Consider the following 26,376-nt stretch of genomic DNA (forward strand, 5'->3'; position numbering starts at 1 on the left):
TTAAGCCCAACATGGGATCCTGTGTGACTGAGCATGGGTTGCAAGCCTACACAGCCATTCCTGAAAAGGAGATTTGGGTTATTAGACAGAGCAAGGAGTGGCCAACACAGGGGGCATACGAACAGATGAGCAGAGTGGAAGGCCACTGACTAATGACATCGGTCTCTATGAAGGACCCACACAAATGCTAGCTCAGATCCTTTTTTAGATTTTCCTACTAGTTAGAGAACTCTTGGACACTATATGAATGGCAGAATATGTCTCTGAAACCTGTAAGCACTAACTAGCTGTTGAAGTACTGAGGACATCAGGAACTTTGGAGAAGTATTTGGCAGAAGAGTCTGTGGAATGGGCCCACCTTGGTGCAGAAGAGGGTTATGTGTAAACTCTGCAGTGACAGCATATGACCACAAGCTCTGGTCCCCTGCAACATCTCCCAAAGTCATAAGACTTAATTCTCTTTGAGAGTTGCCCACCCTGAGGCCACCACTGGGAAACTGCATAACTAAGGCCTCTCTAGTCACAGTTGCCCTGGAGACTGCTTCCTGAAGCTGATGGGAAGCCTCATGGGTTCTTGTGCACCAGTATCAGCAAACAAGGAGTCACAAGAAGACACCTCTAATGGCTTGTATACAGATGTCCCCCAAAGCCTCATGCAGTGAGGTGGGGCTTTTCAGAAGTGGCTGAATCGAGAGTGTGTGCTGCTGGGACCAAGGATGTGATGCTGGATTGATTCATGGTTTGATGCTAGGATTAAATCTGATACCCCTCCCTGGGTATCAGTGCTACAGCTTTAAGGGTAGGTAGCCTGGATAAGATATAAGGGACCAAAAGAAGGTCACTGCTTGTTGTTTGTTGCTTACTGCTTTGCTGCCATCTGCCTTCTACCTTCTGCCTTCTGTCTGCCATAAACTGTTCCTCTTCTGTGATTGTTCTCTGCCATGCTACCCTGCCTTGGAGCCAGCCAACTATGAACTGAAACTTCTTTGAACTCTGAGCCAAATAAACCTTTCATCCTTTAGCTTTGGGTGTTGGGCGTTTTGTCTTAGCAATGAGTAAAGTAACTAAAACACCACCCACCATTTACCGCCACTTCTAGGTGGCATTTGAGTAAATCTAATTGGCACAATCTAGTTCCAGGATCCTAAATGCAAGGGGCTGAGTGGTTAGCTTTCTACCCTCCCTATGAAGAGGGCAAGTCTAGTGAAAGAGTCTAAACAGCAACTCTTGTCATCAGAAATGGACCAGCAAAGTAATTACCTTCTGAATCTGAACTTGACACATTCCCCTTGGCTGCTGGTTTGTGGCTGCTGAAAGCTGACTTGCAGGGCTTTCGATAGTGTTCTCCTGGTAGGTATATCAGTTACCCACTTATGCTAACCAATGATACTCCAAAACATAAGTATCTTGATATTTGTGTTTCCCAAATAGTTACTGTTCTCATGCTCGCTAATAAATATGAATTGGATTTTTCCCTAAGGAAGAAAATAAAAACTAAAATTATGCATTTTTCCTGTAGCTCTCAATATTAAAAGCCTTCTGTGTGTCTGAGTTAGGTGTTTCTGGTCCCTAGACGTTGAAAAAGAGAACCAATGTCCAACTAGAGAGAAGAGGGAGAGAGAAGGCAGGTGAAAAGAACTACCCCCATACCGTGCAGCCCCCTGAATCAGAAATGGGAATTCTTTGGCCACATTTTCATCTCAGTCCTCAAGAAGACTTAAACTACAGGAGCAGCCCTGTAACTAAGACGCTGACCTCCCTCAGGAATAGCTAAGGATCAGTCACCCACGTGCTGGTCCAAATTAGCTTCAGAAACAGAAAAAGTCTTACTTCCCTCTCAGAAAGAAAGTCAGAATTTTCTCTCCAACTCAGTGGATTTCCATCATTAATGACAGAAAATATAAAATAATAGAAATATTAAAGAAAATGTTCTGATCTTATTATAAGTCATTTCACTAGGGCAAGGGATGTGAGCAGGGCACAGGCTGGACCACAGATATTCCACAAATATCTCCTTGGCACCTCCAAAAACCAGACATGTCCTTGTCTTTGGATGACCTACGAGTGAAGAAAACAATAAAGTCCTGCTTCAAGGAGATTACAGTCCAGTGCACAAACGTGAAAAAAAAGAGCTTTTCTGCCTCAAATACTGTTGTGGAGAAAAATAAAGATAACGGGGTGACAAGAGGCTGGAGCCAGGGGAGCTAGTTACATTGTGCTGGATGCTGCGGTTAAGAAAGACCACTTTGGAGAGATAGCTGTTGAACTAAAGCTGAATGGAGTGGAGGAAAAATCATGGTATAATCCAGAGACCGGCTGCTGAGGGAGCACAGCATACGAACGGGCCTTGAGATAGCTACAAGCAAACTGGCTGTTTCCGGAACTGGAGGATGGGTGTGGTGAGCATTGTGTGAGAGAAGCCAGGGAACAACAGAGCCCGGGAGGCGGGGCAGAGTCCCGGCCCACAAGTAGGGATCAGGATTTTGAACTGTATTCTAAATACGCTGATGATTTTAAGGAAGAACGGACACAATTTGACTGCTGCTTTCATTTTGCTTTATTTTAAAAATAAAAGAAGGAAAACATATTAACAGACAGACATCCATTTACAAAATAGCATAAGAACAATACAAACAAAACAGTTACAGACAAAGTTGTAGGAAATTAACCATGGTTGTTGTATTACTTACTGATATCTTCAAAGTGGTTTCTCAGGAAAACAAATAGAGACATACAAGACTGATCAAACAAGTAATCATTAACTGTTCCTTTCTGTAGAGCAATAGAAGACAGTAAGACAACTATGTTAGCTATCCTGTATATACATAAAAGCTGTCGAGTCTGGCTGTGGTGGAATGACTACATGATACAAAACAACAGTGGGGACAGGGAGACTAGAGAGCAAACTACTGCGATAGGCAAGGCAAGAAATACTGGAGTTCAGAGGTAATGGAAATAACCAAGTTAGAGACACATACTGGTGATGAAGCCAGAAGATTTTCCCAATGGATTAGATGTGGGATGCGAGGGGGGAAAATGAGAAGAAGCTGACTCCTGGTTTGCAGCCAGAGAGACTTGACGTACACCTAGATCAAGTCAAATGGATGGGAAGAAAGATTTCAGCACCGTGTTGGTCAGGTGGGAGAAAGGAGCTCGTGAGGCATCCAAGGAGAAATGCCTTGCTTGACAGCTGTGGGGCTAAGGATAAAAGTGCAGGTGGATTTGAAAGCCACAGGAAAGGACAGTATCTCCCAGGTAAAGTAAGACACAGAGAAGGCTAGCTGCTGAACCTTGAGACCAGGCCAGCTTTATGGACCTGCACCCTGTGCAGCCGCAGAGGGTCCTCCCGTAGAAAGTCTCTGCACCTAGTTTCCTGCTCAGCTGCCACTATCTGGAAATTCTTACTGCTTTTTGAACAAAGGATCTTATCATTTCATCTTGCACAAGACCCCAGAAATGACATACTAGCAACGGCTGCCTAGGGCAGCTCAGTGATAAGAGGTCTAATAGAAAAGGACCCTCCATCAAAGCAGACTCAGGAAGCATGGCCAGTGAGGTCAAGGAGAGTCAGGAGCGTGGTATCAAGGAAGCCTTGAAGGGTAGCTATTTCAAAGAGAAAATGGCTAACTACATCAAATGCATCAGTACAGGTGAAGAAGATGAAGACAGAGAATTCATCTTCACTTGCCAATATATGGCTGTTATGGTTTATGTCTGGGTGTCCCCCAAAGCCATGTGCAGTCATGGGGTGGGCTTTAGAGTTTATGATTGACTCATGGTCCAATGTTGGAATTAAGGATGTGGTTTGCATACAATGTAAGGGAGAAAAAGAAACTGCTTGCCACTGCTCCTCCCTTTTGCTCTTCTTGTTTTGCTATCTTCTGCTACCATGAACAGTTGCCCTCTGCCAAGTGCCATTCTGCCTTGGAGCCAGTCAAGCATGGACTGAAACCTCCACAAACTGTGAGTAAATAAACCTTTCCTTCCTTAATTTGGGCATCAGGTATTTTGTCTCAGCAAGGGGAGAAAAGTAACCAAGACAATAGCCCATGAGTGACTTTGACTAGAACCTCCCTAAGGGAGTGGTGTGCACCAGTGCTTAATTTGGCTGGCTGCTACATAAGAAGCCACTGTGTCCATCACTAATATTTGATGGCCTGTGACAGGCATACCAGTGCAGGTCCCTGTGTTCAAGCCAGTTTTTCCCTTTTGACCCAAGCTCCATTTCTCACAGTGAAGACCCTCATGCACATGGATATGGACACTGCAGCCTACAGGTTCAGCTCTATCTGTGCTTCTTTATAGTCAGCTATCTTTGTGACAATTACTGCACAAACCAGTAAAGCACTCTTGCAACACTTGGCCAATTGGGTGGAGAATTTCATAGACCCTGGTGATCCAAGAGGCTGAAATGGCACAGAGTTTAGGTGAGGATGCTCCCTCAGACAGATTTCTAAACCATAAAAAGGAGAGCAACTAGAACAAGACCAGAGGAAGATATAAAATACAGGTATCCGGACAGGAGTCCCTGTTGTTCTTTTCTAAGGGTGGAACTAGAGGTGAAGAAGCGCATAGATGAAGCCCTTGGTGGTAAGAAAATGTGGTAATTCTCACTCAGCAGCAAATACTTTTCTTCATGATATAAAAATGAGAGTGATAGCAGGAGGAGGAAGTGTTAAGGTCTTCAGAAGCAAAAATACTGGACCTAAGAGCTTTGGAGAAAAGGAAACACATTTATTATGTATTACTTTTTGAGTGATAGTATTGCTTTCAAAATTCATGTTGAAACTAGCAGCAAGCAGCATGGTCTTTGAGAAGGGACTAAGGTCATGTGGCTCTCCGCCTCGTGAGCCCTCCTGAATCCCTTGCCTGATGAGTGGGACTAGGGCCTTATAAGAAGGGTGAGGGAGTCAGTTCTCTTCTGTTCTTTTACCTGTGAGTTCACAGCATTCCTCTTCTTTCACCCTTCCATCCCTTCTACCATGACAGTGCCATCTATAAGGAATAGGTTTTCACCCGACAAAAACACCCTAACACCTTGATCTTGGACTTTCCAGCCTCCAGCACTATGAGAAAGAAGTTTCTGCTTTTATAAATTACCCAGTGTAATTTATACACTGGGTATTCTGTTACAGCAGCGTGAAGACCATATGTGTAGTAGTTTGACTCTGTTGAATGCCCACTTAAAATGATACGTAACAAATTTTAAAGCAAATGTAGGAAGCTCAGTGAGCTGTTTTCCTCCAGTAATATTCAACTGCCAAGATATACTGAGGAGGTAGGTCATTACAGTTAAACAAGGTTAGGGGTCTTCCAGGAGGTCATGATGAGGAGAGAAGGCCCATAGATCTAAAGTAATTTGTTCTGCAGTGGCTTTAATGCTAGAGTTAGGAATCTATGGTAAGGAGGATGTAATGGGAAATCAGTCCATAGTGGGAAAATGGTACAACCACTGGCATAGTGGCTCGTTGAGACGATGCCAGGAAATTGCTGCAGTGGGTGAACTGTGTGCATGTGATGTGGTGGTCACAGAGTGGGAACACCAAAAGTGAGATTTCAGAGACTGTACACTTACAGAGGATGACATGGTTTACTTATGACTGTGCACCACTGAGCTGGTTGGAAGAAGTATTATGTAACAACTCCATTAAGTAGGCAGAGCTACTTACCCCATTTTGCAGATGAGGAAACCGAGACACAGACATTAAAATCGACTTACTCCAAGACAAGGAGGTGATAAAAGGCAGTTCTTAATGAAACCCTCATCTGCACTCCCTATAGTCAAGTCTGGATTATTTAAGTCAAGAATTTTTTCTCTTTCAAGAAACACTTATCTAGAAACTAACTTTTTAACTGTGAAGGGAATTATGGATTTTGAATTGCTTTCCTTATAATGCTGGACATTCCAAGCCACAGAAGGATAAGGTATAGGGATAACTTCATAGTGACCAGAGAGCTGGTTAAATTCGAGGCTTTCTGGGAAATAATGTAAACGGAGCAAGATTACTGGTAGAAATGCAACTACAGTAGTGCACTGTCTGCGAGCGCTCTCTACTGGCAGTAAACAAGAACAACAATCTGCAAATAAAAATTTCATTCGTGTTTTGGGTTTTGGTGTTGTTTGGAAGCAAAACCTGGATTTGTAACACCTAAAAGTGTATTTCTTTGTAGATACCGAGGAGCTACTCCTCACAGAAGGCAAGGAGAGCTTTGGTTACAGAGCAAACGTGGGTCAGCTTTTCCACCATCATGATCATGATAGTGTCAGAATCTTAATCCTTTTTCCTGTTTTGAGCGTGGGCTTGGCACAATGCCCAGCACATACAGGTGTCCACTTCAGTCAAAATAGAAGAAAAATGAGTAAAGTGGTGCAACTTCACAGAAAGAGGGACTGATCCTCCTTGGGCAACTCAGTTAGTCTTCCGGGAGATGGAGGACTCCCGTGGTGATGGGAGAAGAGGCAGAGTTGGAAAATAAACCACAGAAAGTATCACGAAAGACAAAGGAACCAGATGTAAGATCCATGAAGGCAAGAATTTTTATGTGATTTTGGAAAGAAGAACCCTGAAGTATACTAACAGATGTGGCTTCCAGTGTGAGAACAGAAGAAAAAGCTCTTCAGAACAGATGGAGGAAGCTAGCATGACACTTTCAAGCAGAATGAAAAAGGGAATTGGAAGGACTTCTGAACATGGGTACTAATGCGTTTCCCCCAAATCCATTTTTATACAAAATGATGAGGCCTTACGGAAAATTCAGTTTAGGAAATACACATTGTACTTGTCAAAATCAAGGCATTTGTTTTCTTTAAGTGCCCTGTTTTCTTTGGTATAGATAGCTGATTTGTGGGTGACTTTTCTGGCCTTTGCATTGAGAATCCTTTGTCCTTGAACTCCTTGAGTCCCAGGCAAATTGAGACACCTGGTCATCCTATCTGGAACAGAGAACTGAGAATGCTCAGAGGGAGAAGATCAGCACCAAGTGAAGACAAAACATATGGATCTCTGTATGAAACAGAGGACTTCGGCTGAGAATGAACTGAGGTAACCGTTACGCATCCATATTCAACCTAACTCTGGGTTGCATGCAAGATAAGATGCTTACCTACTAACAAAGCCCATTTCTGGGTTCTAAATGATCAGTTGTATGGAATAAAACCTAGCAATAGTTCCACTGAAAGAACATACTCATAAGAACCTTCGGGTAGGAATAGCAAAATTGTGAACAAAAAAGATGAGAGTCTCATTTCAAAGATCCTGTTGTTCCCTCACAATTATATACAACAACGGAGCTCTGAAAATGCATAGTGTAGGCCAGGTGCAGGACTGTTAAAGCAAATGGAGAGAAGCTACTCCAGCACTGCTGTAACGTAAATGTAAGTGGTCTCACAGGTATACATGGAGCCCCACTGAGGCCCAAACTAACAACTTTCAACCCCACTTCAGTGGCCAGAGGTATCCATGACAGTAGGAGATGGTGGGCACCGTGGAGGAAGTGGCCCCTCAGTCATGGAGAAGGGTCTTCTGCATAGTGCACAGCCCGGTCTCTCTTTCCTACCCAAGGCAAGTTTGAGAAACTGCTCCTGTCACAACAGCACGAAGACAGCAACGGCAGTTTCTGTAGTAGGCATTTGGCAGAAAATTACCAAATTACGTGTTCTTCCTTGAAAATCCCACCTCAGACATTTTACTGGTTGAGGAAAGAACTGGAAAAAACAAGCACAACAAAACAAAAAGAGAAAAACAAGGACAGATATGCAAGCACAGTTGTAAAACTCACTTAAACTTAGGAAAAACTGAACATATGGCAATTAGAGCTGTAAAAAGTAAGAAACAAAATATGACCAGTCAGCTCTAAACCAGCATGTTTAATGTGGGCCAGGGACCGAGGTTGGGCAGGAAAGTAGATCAACAGATGTTGTAATGACCATGTATCTAAAGAAAAGCAAGAACTCAACTTGACCAACACAAACAAAACCCTGGCAGTGCTATTTGCCGACTTTCGTCAATGACTTGATTGCAAGGGGTTGGTATCAGACCTACATTTTAGTAATGCTCTGGGTGGCGATGACACCGACAGCATTTATGAAGCACCCACCACAGGCCAGCTATTACGCTAAGGGTTTTACCTACATCAGCTCCTTTGATTCTCACAATAACTGTACAGGGTACCACTATGACTCTGCATATCTTACAGTCAAAGGATGTGAAGACCAAGGTCAGTAGCTATTAATTAGTGATCCTGAGGTTCAGGTTTAGGCCATCTGACTTCAAAGTCAGCTTCCTAAACGTTATCCTATAACGGACTTATTTCAGTGTAGCGGGGCTGGCTTTGTCAGAAAATTCTTTTGCGAATATTGCAAAATGATTTTAAAATACTGGAAAGTATTCTGTGCCAAACTCAGGAACCCTCTACTGTCATGCTTCCTCTTTCACTTTGAATCTCCACACCAACTAGGAAGCACAGAAATGGTTCAGCTGCCAGAGGGCAAAATCCCAGCCTCCTCTAGAGCTGAGATGTGGCTGTGCACATTCACAGCTGGATGCTGAGTGTGGGGAGGAGAAGCGAGAATGTGGCTTCTGTGGCCTGAATCAGTCACAGCTCTGATGGCAGAGACTGTGTGATATAATGGAGTTACGTAATGAAGAGGAGAGACACTTTGTTTAGGAAGGTGAAGATGTAGGTAAGGGAGTGACCTCGGCATGAGAGACAGAGCTGAGTGAATGCTCTTCTAAAGGTAAATTGGAAGCTTTACCTTTAGTGGAGAGATGTCACGCAGAGATGAATAATGAATATTTTATGAATAATGGCTTAAATGTACCAAAGAGACTATAATTTAAGGTAACTCCAGAGATAAAAAAACATGAATGCTCATACAATCATGTTTTAATTTATGCACTCAAAGAAATGGCCCTCAGATGTTGATGTCCTTTAAACTATTCTTGGGAAAATTGTAACGTTAAGTTGCCACTAAGAAGTATGACATATATCCACAGGATATCTGAGGAGTTGCATGTAGGTATATTGAGAAATATAGAACAGGAAATAAAGAACAGGAGGATAGTAATCAAATGGGTTGATGTTGTTATGACCAAACTTCCAATTTAACTCAAGTACCTGGAAGCCAAAACAGAGGAAAAACTGTACATTGCAGCATCTTATGAGGAAGAGGAAGTATATCAGTCCTTCAAGAAAGCAAAGTTATTTCCGGGCACTGAATTCTCAAATAACTTTCCCACATACAGTCATCCATGTGAGCTACTGGCACGGTTCAGTCCTCATTTTCATTTTTCTAACACATAGGAACAACTTTCATGAAATCATTACCTACAGTAAAGATAAAAACCTGAGGGAGTAACATTAAAGCAGAACTCAATGAGCCCTATTCTGTGAGGGAACCAAGATAATAAAATGCAAGCATGGCCACCAGTCTGGTATGAGGCTGGCAGTAAAACCATCTATAAAGAAAAAAGACAGGTGTTTGTAGAACATCTAACCAATGTTACGTATGTGAAGTATTTTCTTCCTTTCAGTATATGTGTTATTCATCTTCTTCATAGAGATCAATCTACTTGCCCCAGATTAACTATTGATTAGCAGTAGGGGCCAAGCTTATACATGCTTTTCTATATCACATGCCTCATGGCCTTCTCCACTCCTATCAAGAATAGTCAAAGGATGATTCAGCTCTTAGGCAATCCTCTGTTGATATCACTTTTTTGTGCAGGAAATTCCATGGTATTCTTTCCCATGAGGGTCGAGATTTTTGGTGTTACATATTTTCTTAAGAACAAATCCTTTTAGGGGCTGGGGAAGTAGCTCAGTGGCAGGGCTCCTGCTTGGCAAGTGCAAGATCCTGAGTTTGATTCCCTGTACCCAAAAAAGCAAGCAAGCAAGCAAGCAAGCAAGCAAGCAAGAAATCTTTCTGATAAAAAAATGGTAAGTTAGCAGGGTTGACTCATGTCATGCAAACTCAGAAGCATTGAGGGTTCTCGATTTTAAAGAAGGCCATAGTCTTCAGAACTGTGAACTTCCCTGTTTAAATGTGTGGAGAAAGAGTCATTGTACTTGCTATTGATTAGCAGACTTAGGGACTCCGAGCGGACCCGAGGTCTACGCTGTGACCAATGCACAGGTAGGAAATGGGTGGCGGTAATGGAGCCTGGGGTGAGCAGAGGGCTCCAGTGGCTGACGTGCTCAAGTGTGGGGTTCTTGTGGACAGGGTAGCAAGAGACGAGTGTGTAAGTGACGAGAGCCAGATCAAAGGACCTCTCAGTTTAATTCCTCCACAAGGTGGAAGTATACAAAATACAAAGGGTTTTGCTTCTCTCGTGAAGTGGACGATGCACAGGAAAATCAGTGTGGAAATGACAGGCGGTCTGAGACTCACTGAAGAATACACACGTTGCTATCTTAAGGAAAGGGAATGAGGGGGGATGGGACCAGACTTTCTGCTCACCATCCCCCGGGGCTCCTGCACCTGTTCTCATCACAAGACTTCTCTCACCGCCTTGTAATTGTTTCCCTGTCTGTGCTCCTCTCACCTGTGACCTCTGTAGACACGACGAGCAAGATCTAAACTTTTGGTTGCCAACACTATGGGTGCAATTTTCTTTGTAAAGTAATTTTAGTTTCTTTAAATGCTTTCAAAGATAAAAATGGTGATAATGACACTTTCAAAAAAAAATAAAGCCTAAGACAGGACAAGTTATTTTCTCCCTTTGTAACTTTCAGATCTCACTTTCTTTCGGGGATTCTGCAAAATTCCCGTGCTCTCTTCTGGGGGGAAACCCCTCAGAACGGCCTGTACCGGGCTGTGGTTCTCCTCTGCTCCTCCCCAGTTCTCCCTGGGTCCCCTTTAGTCTCCACTGCTGTGACCACAGCTGGGGCTTCACTTTCATTCTTCACTATTCTGCATGTCTTGATCTCAACTTAATTGATTAGCCAACTGCAGCGCTACCTCATTCAAACAGCTTGTGTGTGAACTGTCGCACATCATCATCATCATCATCAATTTATTCTTCTCCACTAGTCTTAGAATTTTCCCAACACCCTTATAGTGAACATTCCTTACTCATTTTGGAACCTCCATAGTGCTTTCCCATTGGACATTCTGTGAAGATGCTTCATAAACTGTGTATGTAAGACAGGTAGATGCAACAGCACCCCTCCTGTAAGCTACTTATAGCTATGGATTAGATACATTTTCAGAGACATGAGCACCCAAAGCCACTGGGGTTACCTCTGTCATTCCCAGTGCACTTGGCTCCCAGCCTAACACAAAGCACAGATTGTACCTCAGCCACCTTTAGGGATTTGTGGATGAATGGGCAGAAAACAAGTTGTGTCTTCCCTTCCCCCTACTGCCACTGCCAAAGTCCAGGGATGACATCAGCTCCTGTTCTTCAAGGGCCCAGGAGGCCATCATCCTGGGTAGCAGTAGGCATGTCCCTTGTGAAAAGAATTTAATTTTTTCTAAAGATAAGTCAGTGATAACATAGGGACACACATTTTTACTTGAACAAGGAATAATGATGTAACCTCTGCAAGGAAATAGGTGTGGACCTGAGAAGGATCACCCCGTTTGTATCAATGTTCATTTTCTAAGGAGGGCATGTTCTTACCCTTGATTTTGGCTGGATATTTTGGCAGCTTTAGCCAACAGGGACTAGAAGCTACTCAGAAAATATGATTATCACACCAAGATCTGTTATCCAGAAAGATCCTTTCAGCTCTCTGGGATGGAAGTACAATGCAGAGTCCCTTCCCTCAGCCACAGAGACTTGCCTTCATCCAGCCTGGGCTCCAGCACTCCGGCTTTAGGGAAAATGAAAGCACAGCTCACCAAGAAAAAGCAGGGCCCCATCCTGGGCTGCACAGAAAGTCAGTGTTTGGCTATCTCCCCAGCAAGTACTGATCTTGGTATTCTTCTTAGCTACTAGTATATACTAAAGTCACATATTAATATGACTCTCCTGAAATTTGAACTAGAGTGTGAATCTAAGGTGATATGTAGGTTCCAATCCCAAATGACCTTATAATTTCATCTGTTTATCATTCATCTATTCAAGTGGTTCTCCACTGGGGAAGATATTAACCCCATCCCACATCCAAAAGACAGTTGGCAGTGTCTGGAGACATTTTTGGCTGTTGTAATGGGTAATGGTAGGGAGATGCTACCATCATCCAGTAGAGGAAGGGCCAAGCATGCTACTAAACATTCTACAAGGCACAAGACAGCCCCCACCCTGACAAAAATTACCTATCCTTCAGTGTGAAGGTTGAGAAGCCTTCCTGTACTCTTCACCAGGCTGGGAAAAGCATAGGTCTTTGACATACTGTTAAGCCAGTCCTTATGGTTATACCTGAACACATAATTCTAGGGACTTAAGGTCCTGTGTCTATGTCAGGAACTCGTCCCATTGAGGACTCAACTCAGGATCTAGATTCTCATTCACATGACACTCATGAAACACATTTGACCACATTCTAGTACCTCAGGAAAACAAACTGGTGGTTGGCGTGGATAATGACCACAGTTTCTATATATTCCATCATATCACCATTTTTATATTTTCATTATGCAGTACTAAGTAATACCATCTTTAGTAGTCAAACTGTATTCAGTAAACACATAACAATTGTGTTCCCAGCCAGCCAAGGCACCAGGTCCCATGCTAGTTGGATGATAATCCTCTGAGGCTGGAACACAAAGACCACAACACCTACAGCAGTGCTCCATCAGGTGGGAGCCTGTTATAGTGCAGACCTCCTTTCAGACACTCTAATTTCACAGGTCAGGGTGGTGCCAGGAATTGATATTATTGGTCAGCTCTTAAGGGGACTCTGAGACAGATATCCATGGGTCTACACTTCAAGAAACACTAGAATAAATTGTGAAGTCCAACCATTCTAATCCAAGGCTTGAGAATTTAACGTAATTTTTTTATCCTTGAAAGAAACAATCTATTAATTTTCTCAAGTTTCCCATTTTCAAACTGAAAAAGAGTGAGTTCCTGATACCCGCTCAAGCACAGAGGGCGAAAGAGCAGAACAATCTTATGTAAAGAGAAGTGGAATGTTTGCAAAGAAACACAGTGTTAGAAGTTGATCTTAAAAATGAATTTTTATGACACAGAGTAAGCAGTAGCCAAGCACATTTGTATCAGTGATTGGGAGAGAAAGTGCTTGCTTGTAGGAACATTACCTATTATCTGAACTGACCTCAGCATACAATGGCTCCAGCTTTAAAATCATTTCTTAGACCTACATCATCAACACTCCCCATATGTCACTGTTCAGAGGACCCCTCACCTTAGTAGGACACCAACCACAACTGGAGATCCAGACTTAACCCACACTCCAAGCAGAACTCTTCCAAATACCTTAACAGTGACCAATAGCTAATATCAAGGAAGACATACAAATATGTTTTGTTCTAATTTCTGTATCTCAAATTACTGTGATCAGTGTAATAACAGAAGAAATCTACATCAAAAACATCATGGTAATGCTTAAATCATAAATTAAGTTTAATGAACTGCCATAACTATTAGAAGGAAAGGGTATGAATTAGAGGCCAGAATACCTCTGAATTATCCTTTAAAGTAACTGAAAACAGATCTCTTTTTCAACTGAGTTCCTTCCCATTCTGTTCCTTTAAAATTGTCTTTATATCACCATTTTCTCCTCTTCCTGTCTTGTCCACTGTATCTACTTTTTGCTTCTAGCCCCACCATGACCCCTGGGTTCAGAAAACTTGACATCACTGAGTTTACTCACACTTCAAAACACTCCAATCTTTACACTTCTATTGAAACCCATTCAGACTCTCTAAACCAGAGAGAAATGGCTAGAGTCTACAAGACAGAGAAAAACTCAGTTTTCTGTGTGATAAGCAGTAAACACCATCCAAAGTATCTCATATCTTGTATAACAAGGAGCTCCACTCCACTGCAATCTCTTGATGAAAAAGAATCCCCTCCCAGCTTTTACAAACTTAAGTCAATATAGCAATTTGAATGCAAATTTTCTCCCAAACTCAGATTTGTTGTTAAATCCATTTTTAAGCATCTGTGCTCCCTGCGGACCAACATGCAAATGGTGGGTGCTCAAGTATAAGAACCACAGAGGCCATGAGAAGACACAGACCCGGACTGTACCTATTTTCGCGGCCTCTGCTTTCAGGTTGAAATCCCAGTTCCTGGGCAGCTTCAGAGACATTTTGCTTCTGACTTGGGTGAGTAGCTGGAGAAGCGGCCTGTCTGTCACAATCCGTGTGTTTCTTGCAATTTCGATCTTCCCCTTTGGCTTCTGCCTGTCTTTCCTGCCTTATGCTTGCTTCACACGCGATCTTAGGTTTGAGGTGTCTCCTCCTTTCAGACGAAAAGTCCACCCATCTGTCACTTAGGGATGGCATCCAAACTCTCCGTGCCCCACACTCACAGTCCCCCACGGGATGGCACCCCACTTCTCTTACTTTCAGTTTTACCAGAAATATCCCAGTTGACACTTCGCTCTGCGTCATGGGAAGCAGGGCTCCTGTTCAAAAGAATCTCAGGCCTCACTGAGGCAAAGTTGTGATAAACAACTGCTGCCTCTCGACTTTTTTTTTAACTGTCTGCTTCCTTGCATTTGAGGAAGTGGGTGGCTGTTCAGTGCAGATGATACATTATGAGCATGCTTTCTTGAGAAAATTAGTTTTTTAAATACTTGTAAAACTAGAAGGAGTGCATTTGTGATATAAGGCTGTAGGCAATTAAAAGAAAATTCCCAAACTCTCACCATCTGCTTTGATTCTGTTCTTCTCTCCCCATCCAAAGGATCAAGTGTCTAACATTAACCTGCATCAAACATCTTCCTTGTAAGGACCACACAGTCAACTCTCCGCGTGCTCTGGGTAAAGTTTCCAAGAAATCCCAACCTGACATAGGAAGGGTTTTGATGCATTTAGCTAATAACTCAGTTTCAGTAATTTGAGACTCACTCAAGTGACATCAGGGTTCTTTGGCACTGGGTACAAGGCATGGGCTTTAGAATCAGACTAACATGAATTGCAGATTCACTTTGTCCACTTCCCAGCTCCACAACTTTGAGCAAGCAGCTGAATCTTTCTGGACTTCAATGTCTTCATCAGAAAAGTAGGGTCAATAATAACCAAAGCTGCAAGAAGTCACTGGGAAGGTATTTAGTATAGAGCTTGGCATGTAGTAGTTGTATCTAAACATTAATTCAACCTTCATTCTATTCAGTTCAGCTCTGTGACAGACCTTCATATGTTTTACTGCATCAACCAAAACATTTTCTTGCTGTATGACCTTAGACAAATTTCTTGTATCTCCATTTCCTCTTCTGTAAATGAAGCAGACAGTAGATCCTACTTTATAGGGATGTTGTGGGGCTTTATCAGATAGTAGGTAAAAGTGCTGAGAACAATCACTGCCTGCCTACACTTAAGCAATCTATCTTTGGCCCATTCATTTTACAATTCTCCTGGACAGCTCTGTCATACTTTTTTCTTCACCTCCCACTTTCTCACACTCTGTTAATAACTCAGCTTCCTGTTTCATTAAGAAAACTGATGCAACTGGAGAAAATGTCTGCAGCTCCTCCACTGCATCTGCCCACCTATCAGCAAGCAAACCCATAGCTGCTACAAGCAAGCTCGCATCACTCTCTCACGGCTGTGCATCATACTTTCTTCTCTCTGCTGCACCTTCCCTAGCAGTATTCAGCTTATTTTTTATCCCATCCATTTCAAAATCTCTTCATGCTACTTCTCTCTGTGGCCCCACTTTTCTCCCTCATTTCTTAGCAAAACTTTGGTAAGAATTGGGCATACTTGCAAAAGTCTGTCCTTGTATTCTCCCCTGAATCCCTTCTATGGGAGTTTTTGTCCTTATGAATCCACAGAATATCTTCTCATCAAGGGCGCCAAAGACTTTTCTGCCACTGAACCCACAAGTCAGTTCTCCTCATATCACTGCCTTATCAGTGTTGGGCACATTTGACCACATTCTCTGGCTCTGAGCCCTCTCTCCATCTGGTTTTCAGGGTCTATGATTAGCCAGCTGTCTGCCTGTCTTTCTGGCTGCTCTGTTTCTAGTTCCTTGCTAAACCCTTCATACTGCTCTGTGCTCTAAATTGGACAAAACCGAGCCTCAGTCAATGGCGCTCTTTCTCATCCCTCCTTACACCTTGGTGAACTCACCTGTCTCAAAATTTTAACTGTCACGTGTCTACAATGATTCCAGTGTATATGTCCAGTTCAAACCACCCTCTGAACTGCAAATCACAAGCATCTCTGCAGAGATCTCCAATAGCCATCTCAAACTAAACCTGCCCGAGGCTTATATTCAGGTACTAGGCCAAAGGAGCAGTGGAGACCTACAGCGTATTTTCTTTAGAAATGAAAGGTGCATAAGCAGAGCTTCTGCTCTCATCTTGTCTGCTTACATTCCATTGGCCAGAACAGGTCACATGTCCAAGCCCAAAAACCCAGAGGCAGGAAGTGCCCACAGTGTTAAGCAGGAGGGGAAGAAGGGACAGGAGTGTTTACTGATCAAGGATTCAACCCATCACTCCAACCCAGCTTAGACAGCTGTGCTCTGGCTTCCAAGCAGTGCAGGATTCCTCTGACTTTGACCCAGTCTCCTGGGGACTTTGGAGCCTCCACTCTTGCTTTATTGTTTTCCTGACCCAACAATACTGTTCTTTATCCTGTCCTCACTGAGGGGAGCAGCTGTCCTGAACCCCAGACAGTAACATCTCCATAGGGAACTTGATACCAGTCACAGTTTCAGTCCTGGGATCTTTAACCTAGGAACTCCGAAAATACTCTGAAGGTGGCATTTAACAACACACAGGGAACTTCCTTTACTCTTTAGGATGGGTCCCTGTGAGTCTTGGAAAAACTTGTGACCTATGGGGGAAGTTGGTTACACACAGAGACAGGCAAACAGAAAGCAGTTCTGGAAAGGCCTGGCATAGCAGCCTTCTTCTCACAGAGCTTTCTGACGGTCAGCTCCCCAAATAAGGATAAAAGCCCAGTTTGTTCTACTGCTGCTCCACCTCCCTGACCTTCATAAAACCAAGAATGAAAAACCTACCATTTGTAATAACAAAAATAAAAATTCATCTATTTGCTTATTAATGTTAACCATTTTTTAAGGACTAAACATGTGCTGGACACTGGGGGAAAGTTCATAAATAAACAGACGTGGTTTCTGCCACCTTTCTTCACTCCCCTGCCCTTCCTCCCCATTCCCACATGTAGCTAACAGGCTATTGAGGAAAAAGAACCAGCAATTCAATGGTTCAATTAAATGAGTAATTCAATATCACATGAGAAGGACTATACTGAGGGGCGCATTTATACAGGAGGGGCCTAGTTGGGACACAGAGAAGGACAAGGGCTTCCTGGAGGAAAGATCTTTTAAAGTAAGGTTTGATGGATGAATTAAGAGGATAAGAGGATTGGAAAAAAGGATTCACGACAAAGCAAGCAATATGCATGAGGCATGGAGGCAAGAAAGGATTCCTGAGAAGGATGAATGAGTGAGTAGAGGGAAACTGGGTAGACAGGTTGGGGTGGTTGGATCCACTTCATGTAGATCCAAGTAGTCCTGGTAAAAAAATCTTGAATTTCCTGGGGCAAAGGAGAGGTAAGCCCTGGGGAGTTTTCAGCAGAGCAGGAGAAGTAGCCTGTAGATGTCCAAGTGGGAGGGAGTGAGGGCCTCAGGTTAACCTAGTGTCCAGGAAAGAACAACACACAGGAGCCATCTGAGTGATAGAATGACAGCCCCAAGGAAATTATCATGAGATTAAAAAAAAGACACCATACTCCTGACTGCAGTCACCCTAGGAGTAGAGATTCCAGTCCTAGAGATGGAAGAGTTGAAAATGAGGGCTTGAGAGCTGAGGTGCCCCTTGGAGAAGAGAATAGGCTCAATTTGGGGAATGCAGCACTTGGGGACTTAGGCGGCCATGAGGGCAAGTTTTATTGACTATTCTCAGTGGTTGTTGTTGGAAACACATAGTAATAAACATACATCCATTTACGATATAGCATAGGAACAATACAAACATTACAGAGTTATGGACAGATTGGTAGGAAATTATCAGTGGCTGCTGTAATACATGTTGGTATCTTCAAAGTGGTTTCTCAGGAAAACAAAGATATGCAAGAAATATCTAACAAGTAGTTACAGCCTAAGCGTTGTGAAATATAGCAGATTACCTCCTCATCAGTGACTCCTTTCACTGAGGTGTGATGGCTGGAAGGAAGGCCAGGATTGAAAAGAAGAACTGAGAAACTAGCACCAGTGTCCAGCAATAGGCTGCTTACTTTTTCCTCTATAGTCATGATTACACGGGGCTCCTCCTTGGACATAACGGTCTGGCCAGAGGGAGAGGGCAGAGTATGCCCTGGGCCCCTTCATTCCTGTTGGACCAGCTGGTAGGAGGGGTCTGAGCTCTGGGGCCTTCACTTCAGAAGTGACCTCTAGTGGTCACCTTTACAATCAGGACATGGCCCAGGGGGCTTCTTAGGGCAGTCCCTCTTGAGGTGGCCTGGCTTTTGACAGGGGTAGCACATGAATGTAGTCGACGACAACGAGTTCTTCTTGGGGCCCCAAGAATCAGACTTAAGGTCTGTTTCTCTTAGTGCTGCAACAAAGGCAGCTGTTTTTTCTTGATCTCTTTGTTTTCTCTCCTTGGCCTCCTCCTTGTCATGGCTATAAAATACTGAGGAGGCAATTCTTACTAACATCTCAAGTGAGCTATCTGGGGCAAAAGCCATTTTTGTAGCTTTTTTCTACTATCTGGGGCTGACTGAGTAATAAACTCATCTTTAAGAATAGTTTGTCCCTCTACTGACCTGGGATCCAGGGAAGTATGCTTTATCAATGCCTCTTGTCTAAGGAAGCAGAGGGGTGTTCTCTCCAGCTTCCCAGCACATTGGGACCTCGTAACCACTTAGTGTCCTCCCCAACCATCAACACGGCAGCAGGAACATGTGGATGAAGTTCTCAGCCCACTAGCCAGTCTCAGCACTATCAGTGCAACATGTCCCAGGCAGGAAACCTAGACATGTACCTTCTCCATGAAAGCGGTTCTTCAGAACCTGAATATTGGGCACCCATGTAGTCCATGAAGTCTCAGTGCAGACTTCTCCAGAGCTCTACTCACTCCTCCACCGCAGCCTGTACAGTTAGGGGAAGAATGGCCTCTAGGGGGTCTCCCCAGGTATTGCACAAGGTCCTCCTTGTTTCCAGCTCCCGAATGGCTCCCGCGTCCCCAGTCAGCTCAACCTCTGAGTCATCGGGCGTTGGTACTCTTGTGTTCTCCAACTCCTTTTTCAGCAGATGATCCTCCACTGACTCTGGACCATCCTGGCTCTCACAGGCAGGGCCAAGAGCGACCCGCCGTGTGGCATGTTTTCCCAGGGGTTTCTCCATGTCGGGATGGTTCACGCACGTCTCCAGGCGGGCCTATTGTGTCAGTACTTCTCTGTGGCACGGCTGTTCTCCACCGCGCGTCTCCGCGCCACTTCCCAGGTGCCTGCTGCCTGCCTTTCCGGGCGCCTGCAAGGCCGGGGGCTAGTTCCGAAAGGGCCAGCGTGCCCCCCGGCCACGTGGTCTCCCAGGAGGGCGCCTGTGGCCTGCTGCCTCCGGGGCCTATGTCAAAGTTTTAAAGAGATAGAAAGAAAATTAAAATTGCTGTTGTCATGCAGTATGTACAATGGACCCCCCTTATCCGTGGAAATATGTTCCAGGATCTCCAGTGAGCACCTAAAATTTTGGATCATACCAAACCCTGTATGAATTATATTTATTCCTATAATACATACCCATTATAAAGGTTAATTTACAAATTAGGCATGGTAAGATATTAACAACAATAATAAAAGAGGACCATTATAAAAATACACCGTGGTGAAGTTGCCAGCACTGTTACTCTTGTGCTTTAGGGCCCATATTAAGTAAAACAAGGGTTATTTGAATGCATAGATGTAAATACCCCAACAGTCCATCTGATAATCAAAACAGCAGAGGCAGACCCACTCAGACAGGGGTCAAGTGCACTAAGTTGACCAAAACCCTTACACTCTTGGGAGGCCGTGCCAGGTGTCATTGTTGTCACACTTGTATCACTGTTTTCCTTACAATAGATGCAAGAAGAAGAGATTACTACTTTGCATCCACATCTCGTGTAAAAGGACAGGGGAGGTACCTTGATGTCAAGCATGTTGGGATGAAACACAATTCTTTATGGATGTGAGCCAGGCATTTCACTGGCTTATATATCCCATCTGGCTCTGGAGGGTATTTGAATGTGGCCCCATGTTATGGTGACACTCAGCCAGCAGCCACACCTGGCATTTGGCATTTGGATGCACCAGAAGTAAAGATGTCTTTCATTTGGATTTAAATATTCTATACTGTATCATTATATGAATGTAGAATGTATACGTTCTAGGTTTTGTTCTCCCCTCACCTACCAGGAAAAAAAAAAAAAACCCACAAAAACACAATCTAGAAGAGAAGGAAATTTCTGTCCTCTGAACGTAGTGTGAATGCAGTGTACCAGGTACTGACTCCTTGGCTCAGACCACCCAGCCGTGTTCCTCCCAGCCCCGAGCAGTGATGGGAGAGGTCCCGTCTCATCAGTGACCTCACCTCTGTCAAAGGTCCCGGCACTGGAGCTGATGTTATGGTCACAGTTAACCATGAACTTTTATTTTGTCTACTTATCCCCTAGCCAAGAAAAACTATTATATCTGGAGTACTGGAAGCCGAGGTTGGCGTGGTTGCCACAGAGGGTGTCCCGAGAAGATTGCTCTATGGATCCCAAGGTTAGGGAGGAAATGTCTATTTATATGAGAAATGTGGTCATTAAGAATTGTAAGTAGAACCTGATGTTTTCAAATGGGAACATGGTCTACGGCCATACCACTCTGAACATGCCCAATCTTGTCAAATGGGAGCATTCACCATACATTAGGCTCCCTCACATAACTTCTCCTTTTGGTCATTACTATGCATTATATTATCATAGGTCAAGCCTTATAAATTGTTAACATTAAATAGCTTTTGATTGGCAAATAAATTCAAATTTTACAGTAGGTCCCCTTCTGCCTCTTGCTACTCATTCATGTAACAAGTATCTGTCTAGTGAATTATTAATTTCGATGTAAGAGGCCCTGCTCCGGAAGCCCTGCTCCAGGGCTGTGAACACAGGCAACAATGAGGCAGACAAAAACCCTCACCTCACAGAGCTTATTCTAGTGAGAAGACACAGGCAACAAATTAAATAAGTACTATCTGTGAGGTGGTGCTGTGTGATGCAGAGAAGTGGTGCTGTGGGAGGGAGGGGGAAGAGCTGTCAGGCTAACAGGGATCAGGTGAGAAGTTCTAACCAACTGGACAACTAAGCCTTCACGAAGTAGGTGATATCTGAGGGAGGAACTGGGGAAACTGAAAACAAGTTGGGCAAACACATGTGGGAGAATCTCCCAGCAGAGGGGAAGGTAAGTGTGAGAGCCCCAAGCTCTGCCATTGTGGCACCAAGGGGCATGTTCAAGCAACATCGGGGAGCCTGTGTGTCTGAGCAGAGCAGAGTCAGGGAAGGTTTTTGGAGACAGGGTCATGGAGGAAACAGGACACCAGTTGTATGGGGCTTTGTAGGATCTGGTTGGAACTCGGCTTTTACTTGGAGTGAAGTTTATAGCAGAGGAGGGATTTGATTTGATTCAAGCTTTTAAAGCTCGCTGTGGCTTCCATGTAGAGAATAGAGTGAAGGATGGAGAAGGCAAGGCCAGATGGAGAAGGTCGTCAGGTTGATGCTCCTGTTCAGGTGAATGAGAATGGTGAGTCGGGACCAGGCGGCACACTGCACATGCTTATGTTGTTGACACATTGCACAAAGCATGACCCTTGTGATTTGACAGGGCTGAAATCCAGCTAAGATACCAGGCACCAGCCCAGAGCCTAAGAGAGGAGACACACCCAGCCATAAGGAAATTCTCTGCACAGAGACTACCCACCCCTGAAGCCATGGGGTGATGGTCTCCTAAGTTTTCAAAAGGAAATACCTTGTGGACCAGTAAAAGCTGAGATGGAAGGTAACAAGAAGTGCTTAGAGTCAAGGTTTAGTTTAAATCCATTCTGTCAGCTCTACTCATGGATTGGATGAGGGGTGTGAGGGAAGGAAAGGAATCAAAGGAAATTACAGGTCATTGCTTGAGAAAATGAAACATTGCTGAGTTGGAGAAGATGGGAAAAGAGCAGGCTGGTGAGAAGGGTGGAGATTGGCATATATTAAGCTAAAGATGTCCAGTAAATATCCAAATGGATATGGTTCAGTAGGCAGCTGAATATGAGTGTTGTGTTGATAGCTGGGACCCATTGCATAGTTTAGATCATGTAAAATGACTTATTTCCTTGACCTTGCATTGTTTTGCTCACTTACAGTGGTTCAAGAAGAATATCTACAAGTTCAAGTGGGAACGGCCTGAAGGGTGAGCAGGTAGCCAAGGCCCTGCTTTTTCAGTGTCCTGCAGAAATGAGGCACTGTGAGGTTTGACCCAGCTGACGTCACTCCCTACCCTTGTGCTCCTTTTTATAGAAAGGGGCCAGTAAGATAAAAGTTTTACATAAGACAAGTAAATATGATAGGTTCAAGCTGGCTGTGGTGGTGTACATCTGCGGTCCTAGCTGCTCAGGAGGATGGGTTGGGAGGATCACTTGAGTCCACACATATCAACCAAAGAGAAATCTCAGTCTCATCATTACAGGCTCCAGTGTCAAACAGTCTTAAGTTTAGAGGCCAGGTGTTTAGGAGACTGGGAGCAGGAGCATGTCGGCTCCCTAACACATTGTGAAGTTGAGTCCCAAAGGGAGCCGGGCTTTCCCACTGGAAGAAGGGTAGCTGTTCTTACAGGCTGCTCATCGAGCTCCTGAGGTCACTCGCCTGATGGTCCTCCTCAGCTGTGCACTTCAGCTGTCTAATCCCAGCAGTTCGTCAGTTAAACTCTGGCCTTGTCATATCTAGATTAAGAAAAGAAATTATTTACCCCCACCCCACCCACTTCGCAGTGTCAGATGTGTCCACATCCACCCAGCTGGGGTCTCCTGTCCTCCCTCCAACATGAGCCAAATTGCTGAGTCTTCTCTTTAGAACAGGTTCTGTGGGTGATCTGGGAGCCTCCATTTCTAGCCTCCAGGGACCAGGCAGTTAGTGAAACCTCCCAAGGCATGTCTATGTCTCCAATGTGTGTCATCCCAGACTGATTGGCTATGGCAGTGACAGTGCCTCCTTCCTCTTCCAGCCGCCCAAGCCTAGGGTTCCAGTGCCCCAAAGAAGAGAGTGCTGCTTTGGGCACTAACAGGAAATTCGTCAGAACCACTTTCGAGATGACCTCACCAAGCAGGCCACATGAGGTAGGAGGCAGAAGAGTAGTTTCTCCCGTGCCTGTGCTTCCATTCTTAAGGGTGCATGACTCTCCCCATAGAATGGGAGTCCTTCAGGAGCCCCTCCTTATCAGCATTCCCCAAGCACTCCGCTCCCACAACCCTCCAAAGGTGCAAGTCAGATATCCAGACACCAAGATTCAGTGGCCTTTTCTTTCTCCTTCAAGTCCCCTGAACCCAGTGTACTTGTCACAAGTCCCTAAAGGGAACCCTAAGGCAAGGAGCTCTTTTTGTCATTCCTTCTCCTTGATCATGTTCTAGGTGGTCACTCTCCTTCAGATAACTGCTCTAGATCTTTATCTGACCCTGCTTACACTGTCCCAAGTATTACAAATAGCAGCAAGGAGGCTCTCAACAAATGCAGCCCACTCCTATCATTTTCAAGGACCCCCCCAAATTTTGGGCAGCCCACTGGCTTTCTGTTTTGCCCTGTGTCACCGAGTAGGTCTACAGGCGTTAGCAGTTTGCCCAATGAGCCCTGTGCGGTGAGCAAACCAGAATGCTCCACACTGCATGGTCACTCTTCCCCTTCACTTTGGCTCCACTGAAACTTTTTTATTATTAACCAGCAGCTGCAGTGTGTGCAGGTTGCTAGCAGGCTTTGCTAAGCATGGGCTTTCCCTTCTGTCCGAGAACATAACCCCACTCCCCTGAGGAGGCCAGCTAAGCCAAGTGCCAGGATAGGCAGCACTTACATCCATTTGCTCTGCTTCTCCCAGGAATTGACTGAGCCTCATTTTCCCCGTCAGACTGGGTAGACTCCCCACAGTTTAAGAGTTAGGAACTCCTGGGGCTGGGGATTTAGCTCAGCGGCAAAAGCGCCTGCCTGGCAGGCGCAAGGTCGTGAGTTCGGTTCCCGGTACCGGAGAAAAAACAAAAAAAAAAAAGAATTAGGAACTCCTTTACTTCTCTTACAAAACACTGCCAGCTCTCTTGCTTTAGTGGATGGGCCCCCACAGCACATCTGTGTACCCACTTTTCCCTTCCTGGGTTCCCTCTACCCCTCCTCTAATTTATTCCAGGGTGGGTACCAAGAACTGTCTTCACCCTGTTTAGGATTTTTCGGTTCATTCTTACAGAGCAGGCTGTGTCCTTGTGCCTGTGCTCTTGGCAAGATGTTCAACTTTGCACATGAGGAAGTGATACATATTCCACTCAGGTATTTGAACTTATTCACCGTGAATCCAGTTTAAGGCTGAGACAGATGTAGCTGCACTCTCCTGATCACCCCATTCTGTAACAAGGGGCCCTGTATTAACCTCTACTGCCTGTCATGTGGCCGTACGCATGCACAAAGAGATTCCACTTGCAGATTGTTACGGCATGGGCCTTAGGGAGGGTGCCAGTCACTTTTCTGATGCTGGAGCGAAATATCTGACATACACAATGAGGAGGGAGAGAGGTTCACCCTGGCTCCTGGTTTCAGAGATTTCAGACCATGATTGGATGGATCCAAGGCAGAAGCATCATGTGGGGAAGGTAGGGGATAGAAAGCTGCTATTTCATGGAGTCAGGAAGCAGAGCAGGAAAGGAGCCAGAAAGAGGGGAAGTGGTTGGGAACAGGACATTCCCTTCAAAGGCAAGCCTGCCGGGACCTACTTCCTCCAGCTCCCATTTCCTACCAGCCAATGCAGCTGTGAACTCATCAGGGGGTCAGTCCATTGGCTTCATGATCCAGCCGGCCCCTAAAGTCCCTCCTCTCAGTACTGCATCACTGGGCATCAGACCGTCAACACACAATCCTCTGAGGAGCATTTCATATCAAACCAGCAAGCCCAGTTCTTTTTTCCTACAGGGCCCATGGTGTATCTACACAGTGACGGCTTCCTCCTGGGGTCTCATCTTTGGTCTGATTTTTCCCTCAGTCCTTCATGCCAAAGGAAGGAGCCAAAGGACTGACTGCAGCATCCCCATGACTCTAGGCTTCCCTTCATGCCTTGATGAGTAGCACATCATGCCAAGGCTTTTGAGAAGTCTACTTGCTCAGGGCCTTCTTGCCCTACAGATGATAGTATGGCCTGGATACCACCAACTTCCATAGGGATAATATTTTCTCATTCACAGCTTTTTGTTTGGTTTCATTTTTTGTTTTGTCCCATAGACAGTGAAGTCACTCTGGTTACTACTCTCTCATAACCTGCTGTCACCCTTGGGGCCAAGGTAGATATTTTCCATGCTAGAGGACCCCATCATCACCTTTGGCATGCCTAGCTGGCCATTTATTCCACATTGGCACACCTTGCCATGGAAAACACCAGTGCCATCATCTGTACAGGCTGGGACCACAGGGAGAGCAGCCAGCAGGTATTCATGGTCCCCACATTCTGAGTTGCAAGTGTGGGACTCTGCTTTATGGTGGAGACCACTTTGAGGAAAGTATTTGGAATAAAAATGCCCAAGGAGACCTGAATGTAGAAGCTATCATGTCATTCCCACAACAGATCACAGAGATGTGCACAATCCCTGCTGAGATCCAACACAGTAACCAAACAGATACCAAGGACAGTGAAATCCAGCAAGGAATCTGAACCAGGGTTATAGTCTTGCTAACTACATCATCAATAGTTAACACAGCTCACAGTGAGCAGACTAACTTAAATAAGGCTTAAAGAAGGGCTTCACTTTCTTGAGCACATTCTCAGGGCATGCCTGTCTGCCTCTCTGAGCAGATGACCAGAGACAATTAACTTTATAGGTGTCCTCTTTGTCATGAGCTGGATTCTCAGACAGTTTGACAACAGGTACTCTTTTCTTAACCACAATCTCCCACTAGACCCAGCATTGTGGAATTTTGTGACTCTTCCCCATGCTCCTTTCCAAGAAGAAGAAGAGGAAGAAGAACAAGCAGGAGGAGGAGGAGGAGGAGGAGGAAGAGAAAGAGGAGGAGGAGGAGGAGGAGTACAGA

General features: G+C 44.6%; 1 protein-coding gene across 1 annotated transcript in view; it reads right to left on the bottom strand.

Annotated features, from left to right (window-relative positions):
• Arhgap25 (Rho GTPase activating protein 25) overlaps nt 1–14,597 on the bottom strand; it is a 75,197-nt gene extending 60,600 nt beyond the window's left edge. Inside the window, exon 1 of the mRNA XM_005385658.2 lies at nt 14,163–14,597. Coding sequence (XP_005385715.1) covers nt 14,163–14,223 — 61 coding nt within the window. The 5' untranslated portion in view covers nt 14,224–14,597. The remainder of the gene's footprint in view (nt 1–14,162) is intronic.
• Nucleotides 14,598–26,376: the final 11,779 nt, after the last annotated feature.

Source organism: Chinchilla lanigera, unplaced genomic scaffold (assembly GCF_000276665.1).
Source record: "Chinchilla lanigera isolate Chin_1 unplaced genomic scaffold, ChiLan1.0 scaffold00023, whole genome shotgun sequence".
Classification (NCBI taxonomy): domain Eukaryota; kingdom Metazoa; phylum Chordata; class Mammalia; order Rodentia; family Chinchillidae; genus Chinchilla; species Chinchilla lanigera.